Source organism: Hyalella azteca, unplaced genomic scaffold (genome assembly GCF_000764305.2).
Source record: "Hyalella azteca isolate HAZT.00-mixed unplaced genomic scaffold, Hazt_2.0.2 contig6990, whole genome shotgun sequence".
In the NCBI taxonomy this organism is placed as follows: Eukaryota; Metazoa; Arthropoda; class Malacostraca; order Amphipoda; family Hyalellidae; genus Hyalella; species Hyalella azteca.
Genome location: NW_025937129.1, coordinates 102595 through 116734, shown reverse-complemented (window position 1 = coordinate 116734; position 14140 = coordinate 102595). Strand labels below are relative to the sequence as shown.

General features: G+C 34.8%; 1 protein-coding gene across 1 annotated transcript in view; it reads right to left on the bottom strand.

Moving 5' to 3' along the window:
• The window catches only part of LOC108680872, a 49016-nt gene extending 42936 nt beyond the window's left edge, over window positions 1-6080 (bottom strand). Inside the window, exon 1 of the mRNA XM_018169789.1 lies at window positions 5985-6080. Within this exon, the coding sequence (XP_018025278.1) occupies window positions 5985-6080 (96 nt within the window). The remainder of the gene's footprint in view (window positions 1-5984) is intronic.
• Window positions 6081-14140: the final 8060 nt, after the last annotated feature.

The following is a 14140-nucleotide window of genomic DNA, read 5'->3' as shown; positions in this document are numbered from 1 at the left end:
ACGTCATCAAATATATAGGGTACGGCCACACCAGGATTAGGAATTAACCTAGTCAACTCTCTACATGTCAATGAAACAAACTAAAAAAAATTAGGCTGAACTCGCTCTTGTAAACAATGCTAAATATCACTGAAAATGCGGTGCTCTTCTCTTTCGGAATTAATTAAGTTACCGTAATAAGTCTTTTCAGATCTAGGAAAAAATTATGTGATACCAAAATACTTCCGGGAATGCTGGTGAACCATCAATTTTTTTTAATTTCCATCGAGCGTTTCACATTCAAGAACAATTATGATTGAGTAATACAATTTACATGCCTAATAAATTGCATTTTCTTCCCGTGCATGTTGTTATTAAATTGAGTAAATTCAAAATTTACTTTTAGTCTAAAGGATCTGTTAAGATGCGAGCAGAAGCATTAAAATAATATAATTTTTTAATAATTTAAACGAAAGTAAACGTTGTCACGTAATTTCAACGAAAGTAAACGTTTGATGCTACACTAAGCTATAACTAAATTTAAGTTGTTTGAAGACCATTTAGTCTGGCCTCAATGCACTGGTAAAATCTAGTAAAAGGCTTTTGAGGATCATATTATTTAATTACTTTGTATTGGATGTTCTACCCTCCATGTATAAAATGACATATAACATTTTATAAACTATTTTACCTTGTATTGGTTGCTATTCCTAACTGTTTAATGCAAAATAAAATCTAATGTAAGGCTTTTGATAGCCATACAAACTTTGCTTAGACAATCACGCTGGCAAATTGGGCTCGAAGAATTCGAAGAGCCGCGCACCATTGCTTTCGGTAGCTCCAGCGTGCGTCCAAAATTTAATAGTGAATAGTTTGCCGCGGTGAACAGCGGCCAACATTGCTCGGGACGCTCCTGCATGGCATGGCTGTCTCAAAGACAGCAATCGTGGCCCGACAGCGCTGCTCGTTTGCAGCTTCTCTAGTCTACGTTTATTGAATTTGGTGCCATTAAATTGTGATTAGCAAGCGCCTCATCTGCATAACTGCAGTCTCACGAGACGCCTTCCAATTCGAAATTTTTGTGACCGATAACGAAAATCGGGCTTACGTCGGATCTTCGAAATTAATTGAAAATTCCGTGAGATATTCTTGCATCTAAATTAAATAAAATACATAGTTCATAATGTTAAAAACATTTTCGGCGATTGCCTCCAGTGAGTAAAATTTTCTCTAAAGTAAATGACAAACAAAATAAAATATCTATAAATAACTTCGGATAGCTTGTGCAATAGCCATTTAAAAATAATGAATTTTATTTGTTATGAGTGTTCTTTGAATGTCGTCATGCTGGGTACAGATAATTAATAATGGAATTGATTATCATGTACATATATGATCACGTTAATTATAAATCCTATACAATTAGTTTCATTTTGAAATTATATCGCATTTAAAATTTGCGAATTTTCGATAGAGTGTAAATTTTTAAGATATTTTTGATGAGTATCGTATTTTTGTTCCGTATTTCCTTGCAGAAGAATTTAACTTTGATGTTGTATAGTGGAAGTATGTACGGGTCATGTGTAAGTCTATTCTTTCTATTTTATGATGCTATAGCGTAATCTTTAAAATGGGGTCGATATTCTATCTTCTTTGGTTTTCTTTATAGGAGCCATTTTTAAGCCGACTTACTATCCATGAACCAAGGCCTTGATATTACAGATAATTATATATATATAATAATACAGATAATTATATAAATAATATTAAAGATAATTATATTTATAATTCATTAAAGCCGGTCCGAGTCCTAACAATATTCTACGATAACATTCCCACAAGCCTCATTCCGCGACAGCCAATCTTGAAAACAATTAGGTATTAACTTGGCGCGTTGAGATGCGATTGTCATCGAAACGGGCACCTCATAAATGTGAATAAATAAAGTAGAAAAAGTGGTTGAATTGTTGATGTAAATAAATAGTTTCGTAATATCTTGACTCTATAATAGGCCAAAGAAATGTAAGATTTTACATTTGTATGTATTATATTTTATTGTTTAGCACAATAATTATTGTTGAAGACTACATCCAGCAACATCTCTGAAGTTGTCCCGACTGCAACCATTCAGGGACGAAGCCATTAATATTCTGCCAACTTTCGAAATATTTCAGCGCTACAATAAACTAATATTGTCCAGTCTACTGTCCAGCCTCTAAAACAAAGGACGCTTCGCGCACAACTTCAAATTCTTCTACACTTTTAATGGACTGCCTGTAGCCAAAAAAATTTCCCAGCGATTCTTTCAATCGCAGAGAGCGCAGAGGCTGCCAAAGCTGATAAGAAGTTTGCTGAGGGCCAATAATGGTTTCAGCTGCCGATGAAAAACGGGGCAAACTATTTCGTCAACATCATTTGCTCATGTCTAACTTTAGATGAACGAGTAATTTCTGTCAGTTAGGCAGATTTATAAGCAAGAAATTTGCTGGTAATGGACTTCTCCCTCGCTTTTTTCTCCAGCGCGTGAATGATAAATGTAAGTAATTTTTAGTACTTATTCACAGCAATCTGAAATTCCTCGATCTCACGTATACGATTACGTACACCACACTCGATGAGCGGAACTCTTACATTCATAATTAAACAAATTTATTTGAATGTAATTTTAAATTCAACGTTACCGTATCCGCAAGACCGATGCTTAGCTGCATACGTTAGTTAATCCGTCGTAGTAGCTCTTCAACACTGCTCAACGCTATAACTTGATCTCCATGTAACATATATGCTTGTTTTTATTAATTATCTAGGCAATTTAGAAGATGTAATGTCACAGATACCGTAAATTTCCTTAATTGTTCTTCCGAATTGAATAGCATAACCAATTAAAAGTTAGTAAAATGCTATTAAAATTAATTGCCTTATTTTTCAGCCGAGTTTTCTCCAATATAAATATTAGAATTATAGTTTATATTCTAAATCAGAGTGCATTTAATATAAGTTTCCTCGTAATTTTATGTACCGCAAAATATTTAATCATTATCTGGCGCAGCATTGACGAATTTAATTTAGTCTCTCCCTGAGTCGACGATGTTTCCAATTCGTTAGAGCAGGGCTAAAAAATTCTCCTAATCGTGACGTTGAGGACCCGACGAGACGTCAAGCAAATGGGCTTTGGTCGTAAAGATGACGTACAAGAATGCAGCGTCCGGGGCTATCATGCGATGCACAAAGGAACAGCGCGTGTCTCCGCATTAAATTTAGAGATTAAATATACAATGGGCGGCCAGTCTCCTTAATAAGAAATCATGCGGCGTGTGAGGTGAATTATTACGTTCCATAACAGTTGATGAAAGCGGTGTTAATAAAACGGATTTTGTCGCCAGTGACATTATGGCAGAATATTTCCAGTATTTTAATTTTCTTCTTAAGAAAAATTTATTTTTATTGATTATGTTCACTCACTAATATGAGAAAAATCAGGACGAGAACTTTCCAATTTAGATGAGATCATATATCAACTTCACTAATTATGTATATCAGAGAGAAATACCGAAATTATTGTATAACTAAGTTTGATGAAAGGCTTAAAGGCTTACGGTGAGAATGAAGTGCTGAAGGTAGTAAATGTCGCTTCATTAATTAATGGATATTATAGAAATCGCTTCATCCAATATCTAAACACTGGCTTTGAGAAGCGTTTCCTCTGAGTTATAAATAATATAAGAATTCTTTAGTGAATGAGAATGTTCGGGTGAATGAGTATGTGCGACTCATTTATTTTTAGCACAAGGTTTGTCATTTAAGAGTCACGTACTATACTAAATACTAATTGATATACATGCATCATGTTTAGAAGAATACATGGAAGAATACATGGAAGAAAATTGAATTCAAATAAAGAGTTTCCGTTCTGGCAGTTCTTCAGTTTCATTATGTTTTGGATAATTGCAAAACACACTAAAGTATGTGAGACGGGTAAATATATTGAAGAATTCTGCACTGTTAATTGGATGGGCTAATATTATATTGTAGAATTCTGTAAAGTTTATGAAAGTTTATCATGTACAAACGTACAATTACATACAGCGAACCATTATAAAGGTAATAATATTATCGCTTAGGATTGTTTGAACGTGAAACAATAAATTCGTCCAATAAGTAAAATATTGATTGGGAATCTAAGAGTTTCTACTGATGCAAATCCGCGATTAGTAATATCAAAAAAAAGTTGATTTCTTTTAAACGGAATTAGTAGAAAGATAAAAGTCATCAAAACAAGCACCTGCTTCAAGCAATCAATTGAGTAAATGATTTATTAAAAATATTATTTAGTATATAGGCTGAACTCTAGTCAGACTAGCCTATTGAAGTATATACCTATAACTCAGAGGTGGGTAATCTTTCGAAAAATGACATTTCCTCGCAACAAAATTATTGAAGAAATATATATTAAAAAATTATGTTCATACTGTTATGATTCATTACTTGCAAAAAAATTCTAATCTAATAACAATATCATAAACAGTTCTATGACAAAACGACGATTGACTGATGGTACGGGAACGCAAAAATTCGGTTTCCGCAATGAATGCATGCGAAAGAAAACAAAATTCATTTTTTAAACTTATAGTAGATGCCAAAACTCCCATAATGCCGGTCCTGTTGTGCTTAACATTTGTTACAAATAATGTCAAAAAAGCTAAAATAAAGAGAGATACGAGCAGGCTAATTTTTAAACTCATCAGGTTATTTATATATACTATATAATATATCATTCATATATACTATATACTATATCATTCAATAATAGAGGTTATTCAAATCATAAGAAACATGTCTGCACAACTGGCGTAACTGGAGTTTCTTGCAGCAACTCACAATCTATATTGAACACAATAAAGTTTTACTGGTTGAAAAATGTATATAAACAAATATAAACTTGAGATATATAGCACCGTTTAATAAATGGTATATTTTATGTTATGCAAAGTTCAAGACTCACAAATATAAATAATTAACCATGTTTCACGTGGTGTTTATTATATGAAACACAATATAACGGAGAAGATGCGAGTAGTTACTCAGGTACAATAGTTTCGAAAGATAGCCTGAACATGGGCTTTGCCATATTGACATGACCTCTCTAATGCCCTATATTGTCAACAACAGCCGCGAGTTTATCAATATCCTCGAAACTTCATGAATATTAATAATTGATAATAAGTGTGAGTTGAATAATATTGACGAGATCTTATGAACTTAGTGCGTGTAGCAACAAACTAAGTCTCGACTAGCCTAACATCCACTCCATTTCTTGAATAACCAGTGGGAAACTACACTATAATCCTCGAGTAGCGCAATAACAACTAAATTTCATGAATCTGCAGGGAAGATCTACGAAAAAACTTCTAGTTTGATAAAATCCACGCATTTCTTGAATGCATATCACGGATCTACACAATAATCCTCCTGTAAGAAGGTTATCCACACTACTGTCGGAATAGTACCTGTTGTAATATGGATTAGTGCTCTTCAATAAGTGGCTATGAATTATTGTATTTTGGATAATTGAATTATCTTTCTGTATTTTTCATTTCGACGCGTATTCATTTGTGTCATATATTTGTCTCGGCAGGGCAGAGCGAAGTCCCTCTCCTCTTTATAGTCTCTCTGTAGGTTAATAGTCTAATTATGATCGCAATTCTAAACTGTTGGGAATAAATATTCCCAACATAATAATAATAATAATAATTACATAATAATAATTCATGAATAAATATAAAAACTTTTTATCTATCAACTGAACCCAACATCATCACACCTCCGTTTACATAGTATCCACTCCACTTCATGAAAATCCAGCGAAGCTCTACGAAAAACAACTCGAGTTTCATAACATCCATGCATTTCATGAATATCTATCAATGATCTACCAAATTTTCCTCGGCTTAAATACACTTATGAATATCCACTTCCACTTATAATATCCTACACTTCATGAATACCCAGCGACGATCATCGTTCTCCGGCAATCTTCGCATTCGCCGTTTGAGTTCAGGGTTCAGCCTGAGGTCAGGGTTGAGCCTGAGGTCAGGTTTCATGCCTGCGCACTTACCTGATGTTGGATCAACTTCCTAACTTCCTAACTGAACACCGTATTAATTTACTTCTTTGATGACTTTCTGACTTGCTTGTAAATTCGATTATTTTAGCGCAACAACCTTTTGAACCTGAGCTAGCATCGTCGTGGTATCCTGTAATAATGAAATACTTTATAATGTATATAATTAATGAATATTGTTTTTCAATATAGTGAAATTAAATATTTGATAATGAAGGCTTTTACGAAAACGATGGTATAATTTTGAGTTCATAGTTTTCAGTATTAAATTAATATTCGTTTGAGCAGCTTACTGCTAGATTATAAATGTTTTGGATGTTTGGAGCTCTCAAATTGGTCAAGTCCGTTCAATAATGCAATATAATTAGCATAATTCTATTGAAAAGTCATTGTTTGATGTTCATAATCTAAAAATTTTAATCACAATCATCGAAAGGTTGTAGTAATGCAGTAATTGATGCGTTGAAATATAGCTAGCTCGGTAGGAATAAGCTGTGCTCCTTTAAATATTCATGTGGTATCTACATTGAGAAATTCAATGTCTAAAGGGCAGCCTTCAGCTGAGAATGTGCTGCTCTGTTCAGTGTCGCTGCGGCTTCCATTGGGTGTGGGTGTGCTAAATGTTGCTCTTGACCCCCATGGCACGTGTACACTGTACAGATGTCGAATGAAATTTATAAGTGAAATAGAAAATAAAAATTATGACAAGCAGCAGTGAAAAAGGCTCTTTGCAAGGAAAGTGTAAATTTGTTTAATTTTAATCCGGTTTGACAATGCTGTGATTTTTTATGAAAAAAATGACTTGTCACGTAAATAACGTTCAGACAAGAACATGGGGCAACGTTTTCCGTGGCCTGGTCGTTATTTTAATTTACGCAGGTATGTAAATTTTCAACATAATTCATTATTTCTCACCTCTCAAAGCATCACTAAATGATTTAGAATGTTCATGAATAAATATTTTGCTACTGTTTCGACTAAATTTTCATTTTTATTTCAAATTTTATATACAAAAAGGAAGGAGTAAATGAAATATTCGGGAAATATTCCGTAGAGTTGTAGGGATTATGGAGTTCTATCTTTTCTGGGCTGGCTATTCATGAATATAATTAAAATTTAATTTAGAACGGGCTTGGTGGCATTTATTAATTAACTGAGATGTTTGTTTTACTTTACGTTTCTGAGTGGGTTAAAAACGTAATAGGGCGTTTGATATATTATTCCTCTCCCGTTAACAAGTTTCAAATTGTATTGTTATTTCTGAAGTTAATCAAGGTAAAAACTTGATGCAGTACCAGTGAAAAAAATTTGTGGGTTAAAAATGGGGAAATCTTAAACCATACCACTTAATCTCCCCGCTGAGACTCCGTATACCCAGACACGATAAGTGTCTTGGTTGCGCTATCGAGCAGTTCTTATATAAATACGGCGCCTGGCTTCTACAAGCTTAAAAAAACTAAAAAACTGTTAATATCATATATAATATGATCCATTCGAATCATTTAATCAAACCTCATGATTTCGAATGGGTATTGACTTGCCTTTGGCTGAAACCATTGACGAATAAATTGACTGGATGTGAATGATTGTTACCCAGTTGAGTGGACTACGGGATGTCGAAATTAAGGGGATAGAATTAAAAGGTGAAACTTAGATGACAATGCTGAAAGGATTAAATTACGATGACTTAATTGAAATGACTTAGTTGAGTACACGAAATTGAAATGACTGACTGCAACTGAATCAATTGAGGTGTCGGATACGTAATTAAAATATTGAAGTGACGGAAACATACTGACAAAATTGAGGTGACAGAAACATACTGACAAAATTGAAGGGACAGAAACGCACTGACAAAATTGAAGTAACAGAAAGGCACTGTCAAAATTGAAGTGACAGAAAGGCACTGTCAAAATTGAAGTGACAGAAAGGCACTGTCAAAATTAAAGTGACATGGATGCGCGCAGGGATGACAGGATATTCTCCAGAGAAGGAAATGACAGTAGGATGACGACCATCCTACAGGAATAGGATAACAGCGGGATGAAGATAATCCTAAGGGAATGAAAGACGGGGAATGACAGGAAATTAGTATGATGATGACAATCCTACGGGAATGAAAGAAAGGAATGATAGGAAATCAGTATGATAACGAAAATCCTAGTGGAATGAAGGACGGGGAATGACAGGATATCAGTAGGATGACGACAATCCTACAGGAATGAAGGGAAGGTATGATAGGATATCAGTATGATGACAAAAATCCTAGTGGAATGAAAGAAGGGCATTGCAGGATATCACTTGGATGACGACAATCCTAGGGCAATGAAAGGCAGGGAATAACAGGATATCAGTAGGATGACGATAATCCTGCAGGTTACAGGATTATATTTTTGCTTCTAGTCATTGACGCTGAGTTCCGACCGCCAACTCAGTACAAAAGCGATCAAAACTTCTGACGTCGCAATTCCCCCCCGCGAGGCTCTAGGACGAAATCGTTTTAATTTCGGCCGAAAGAGTTGCAGATTTAAAAATAAATACATTTCCTCTGTATATATATATATAAATATGAGTGGAGAGATAGACATTATGTTTTTAATAGGTGCACTAATTATGTGTTCAGTCATGAATGATAAATGAAATTTAAACCTTAAAAGAGATGTGTTAATTTTACTTGAATGATTTAGGAATAAATTGGGTAAGAAATTCAAGTTAATCATTTAAATTAAGGGAACTGAATGCAGAAAATTTATAACATCCGCTCAATCAAGCTCAGGTTCTAGTTATAATTACTTCGACGTGTATCAAAATAATTTTTTCTCTCTTGTTTTTTGATTTACTACAAATAAATTTTTGCTCATGATACCAAACGCATATGAACGAATTTTTAACAAATTTTAGTATACTTCTTTGATGATATTTCCTCCACCTAAATTCGTATTTCTCATCCTCTATCTATTTTTTCATAAAGAAAATAATTATATTGTAATAAGGTGAATAGTTGCCTATGATTCGAAGTGAATAAATTGGAGGCCTCAGTACGCGTGAGTAATTGGGGGCTCAGTTATTCAGTGCCTCGAGGGAGCTACTGTATAGCACACAGCACCGAGTCTAGCCTCCGCGCTCTAGCCCTCTTCTGAACGGGTGCACATTGTTAAACTTAATAAAGTTAAAGAGTCTTAATAAAGTTGTCTGAAAGATTTGATGAGCTAATATATAAGAATTAGTGTTGGTTTTATGTTAGGTGTATAAGCAATTAGCTATATTTGTGTTGAATGACATCCTAGAGCAAAATGAAGCCTGAGGAATAGGAATAATAGAGGTGAAAAGGTATGGGAAGAAGACAGAATAAATCCGAGAAAAAGGATATATGATGAGCTTTGATTTTATTGATTTTTTTTATAATGATAAGGTTTGATTATATAATGCAAGCTTCATTACGTTATATGAGGGTCCCTGTATAATGGCTGTATTTGTCTGAAATATTTAATGAACTAATATATAAGAATTAGTGTGTGTTTTTTTGCTTAATGTATGAGCGCTTGGCTGCAAGATTTAAAGAACTAATATATAAGAATTAATGTGTGTTTTATGTTGAATGCATGAGCGCTTAGCTGTATTTGTGTTGAATGACATCCATGAGCAAAACGTGGCCACAGGAATAATAGAGGTGAAAAGGTGTGGGGAAACAGACAGAATAAATCCGAGAAAAAGGATATATACTGAGGATTGCTTATATAATGCAATTTTCATAACGTCTTGTGAGGCTTACTATATAATGCAATATTCATTACATTATATGAGGGTCACAAATTCAGTAATAATCATTAAAATTAAAGGAGCAAAATCATCAAAGTACAACGTTTCTATAACACTTTAAGCACCAATTGATCCTATATCTTCTTCAATGATCACTGAAAAATAAGAATTTGAATCTTAGCTAAGCAATGGCGGACTGAGTCCAGCACTCGCTTACCTTCAGGGGCGCTAATACCTTCATCGATACTGCGCTGCATCCTAATGAAATAACTTTCTTTTAGGTGCAATGAACCGACAGGAAATATGAGAAAAATCGTCAAAAATGCACCAACAGACCCAATGCATAATCTCAGACACTCACCTCAACCTCTGCGTTTGATAATATAATATTCGGCCTCGAGCTCAACCTCTGCGTTTGATAAAATAATATTCGGCCTCGAGCTCAACCTCTGCGTTTGATAATATAATATTTGGCCTCGAGCTCGGCCTCTGCGTTTGATAATATAATATTCGGCCTCGAGCTCAACCTCTGCGTTTGATAATATAATATTCGGCCTCGAGTTCAACCTCTGCGTTTGATAATATAATATTCGGTCTCGAGTTCAACTTCTGCCTGGGTTTGATAATATAATATTTGGCCTTAAGCTCAACCTCTGCGTTTGATAGTATAATATTCGGCCTCAAGCTCAATCTTTACGTTTGTGCTTACCAAATTCTTTTTCCCACGTTTATGAAACTGCGCTATACGCTGAGTTACGCAATCCGAAGGATAGTTACTATTTTAATTTTATTGTTGAACCAAATAATTTTGTTGGTATTTACGTCATTTAGCTTCTTAGTTTGATTTTCTTCCAAGCAAAAGATCTTTAATTGATTTTTATTTTATTTTATCTCGCTTTTCCGTCCAGAAATTCCTTTCGTCTCTCGATTGTTCAATTAATTCGCAGTTAGCCTTGACCATATTCAGCCATCTGTTATCAACTAATGAATTACGATCGGTATAAAACATTTGTATTGTCGTAATTATCGGTGGATGTCGTAATTTCGCAAGATTCATAGGTTGTCTTCCTCCAGCCATCAATTTCGATGTAATATGTCCATGTCTATTTGAAAATTCATTGATTTGATCATTACATTTTACCCGAATACATTGGCACAATTTAACATGTAAATTTGAATTTATTGCACAACCCCGCCATTTTTTTGCCACAATTCACAAATTAATATCTTAGATCAGTTCAATCACAGACACATTGTGCGTTTCACCATTGCAATAATAACTGTGTTGATCTTCACTTTCAGCACAAACCAGGGCAAAGTTGATGTAAATAATAATTTTATAAAAATATGCAATTGTTCAGTAACTTTTATCCAAGCCTTAGTTTCTTCGATGCAGCTGAATGGTTCTAAAAAATAAACATTTTCGTGACACACTTTATTCCCACCCAGAATCAATTAAATTTAATAGGATTAGGATGCCAATATTCAGCTTAAAATCTTTTACCTCATCCCAAAAGCCGTTCCGATGCAAGTAATAAATTCATATGAATGAAAGTTGTTGTTGGTGCATTTTACTACAACCCTGAGTATCAGTTATTAAATATGATAAATAAATTGTTCTATTGGCATCTTTTACCGTATCCCTCAGCCATGCCTGGGTGTATGGGGGACCCCACGAGCGGCCCCCAGCTGCTGCTGACTCCCCCATCGCGGGTGACGTTCTCGTCCACGACGGGGGTGGTACTGTCGTGTGTGGCGGGGGGATCGCCTCCCCCCACGGTATCCTGGCAGACCAGGGATGGGAGATCTCTCTTACCCCAACCCCCTTTGCTTGACGTGCTCAGTAACGGGTCAATCGTCCTGCACTCCTTCTCTTCTGACCGGTTAGTGGAAGCCATTGAAGTAGTGGATNTCTGGCTTGCCGATTAGATTCTTGATAAGCAACTGATTACGTAGTTTGTCGTGTGTTCTGAGCAAAATGTAAAAATTCGATACAAATATAATATAATTATAATTGTGTATATGTGATGCGTAAAACTTTATCAGAAAGCAAAGTTAGTAGCGAAATATATATATGACTTAGAAAGTGAGAATGAATAAATATTTAACATTTTACTCACAAATGCATGCATATAGATCATATTGTGGAACGAGTTATATTCTCTTAGCTAACGAGTTACCGCGTTCCAAAGGATTATTTGACACTGAAACCAATCACTTCTCTCTTTGATGGCTTCAGTCCCTGGCAACTTCGATCGGATTCCCATAAGAAAGTTTATGTGTGATTCGCGGGGCAAAACTAATGGAACTGATTTAATTTAGATCATTGTAAGTATTACGAACAAAAAACGGCATTAATGATGTCGACGATCTACATATGCAAGTACTTTAACGCATTCAACCGACAGTCGTCGAGGAAGCGGGTAGAGCTGCTCAGTGAAGTTTCGGTAATTGGACCGCTGCTCGTGAGATGGATGGATTCGCCATGGAGATCAATCGCTGATATCCAACAGAAATTGAGCTCGGATCATGAATCTCAAATCAGCTTGCAAACGAAGCGTGAACTTGATAACTAAGATTTAAATTTATCGGCTAGGAGTGATTTGGACATGTCACTAAGCTATACATAACTTCTTAATAATTTCTTTGGTTATTTATCATCTAAATAACTGGCGCAAACCTCATAATTTTCATTAAGCTTTTATATTATGTAAACTATTTATTTATATCAAAGTTTATATCTCATTCACATCTAAAGTTGAAAGCTATTCAGTAACGATTTTAAAATTTTCCTTCTTTCTCATTATATTCTATTCTTATATCTGCATCAACATTATTACAATACATAAATTTTCTTCAAAACTATTGCATTACTAAGAATTCATGAGATTACGAGCCAATTCGTTCATGACATCGTTCGTAACAACTATTATAAAAATTAGTTTATAATACATTTTTGTAATCCGTTTAGTAAATGTCTCATCAAGCTGGGCCGTTTTGACCGAATATGCAAGCAACCAATTAATTTGAAATGAAAACGACCAAAGCCAAACAAAATTTACTTCTCAACTAAAGCCATAAACTAAATAGCATATTGTAATGGAACGAACATTAAAATTGAATGCCTTTTCTCACTTAATTTGATTTTGAAGTGTTTTTTAAATGACTTTTTGCAGCAAAAAGGTTGCGTCTCACGGCCAGCCATTATATTGCGGCACTGTTTTTTAAAAACGAAGTTCCCTCAACCGTCCTCATATCAGAGTTTAGAGCCAAGGCAATGTCGGTAATGAGCTTTACATTAACCCTCTACCGCTATATGCCACTCTCCGGGAACACAACTTTCAATTTAAATTATACGTAAACTATTGAGTGTAGCAACCTGAGGCCGTTTGTACGCAACAGAGAACATTTTAAAGATGTACGTGGAGGCAACCATCAGTGCAAGTCGTTTTGCGCTCACTAGAACATATCCTTTTTGAGAAGTAGGCTTGTGATAATATTGCTCCGGTTACTCATATCATGCAGGCAGTAGAGGTTAATCTTAAATGGGAGATGGGAATTGGTTCAATGATTGTTTGTATTATGAATGTCAAAATAAAACATGATATTTCCCCCTTAAATAATTGATACACCGTTTACACTTTCACACTGGGACTTATCGACGTTGTAAGCTACCTTTTCTCGCTGCTTAAAAAAATCTAAGATTATGACTTGTGGAAGCCAGTTTCCATTTGCCATTCTATCAAAATTTGTTTAGAAACTTTAAAATTCGCCCTGAATGAAGAAACGCATAGTATATATTAACTGAAAGGCAGGTTCTTCCTATCGGATTAAAATTACGCATAATGAATTAATGTTCCCAGCCAAGTTTTACCCGTTAATCCTAGCGGATTTGAACTAAATTAATCGTGAAAAGCATATAAGTATATTGTTGCAGAGTCAGCGTAACGCTCAGGTGCTCACAACTCATTAGGCAACTTCAGACCCTGGCTTACGCGCAGCAATTATCAGATTAAAAAGAAAGCCGATATTCACGAGCCTCATGATTATCAGACTTACAGCAAAGGCCAATAACAAGGCTGAGAACTTTCATCTCGACATTTTACGATAAGGATGTAAATAACATGTAAAATAGCAAGTTTTCTTTTCGCAAAAAAATCTTCGGTGTAAATATATGCCTAATGACCATCAAATGTAACTTAAATTGTGTCATCTTCTATATAAATCACGAATATTTTTGTGTGATAACTCCGTGGCTTTCTTATAATCGATTAACTACTC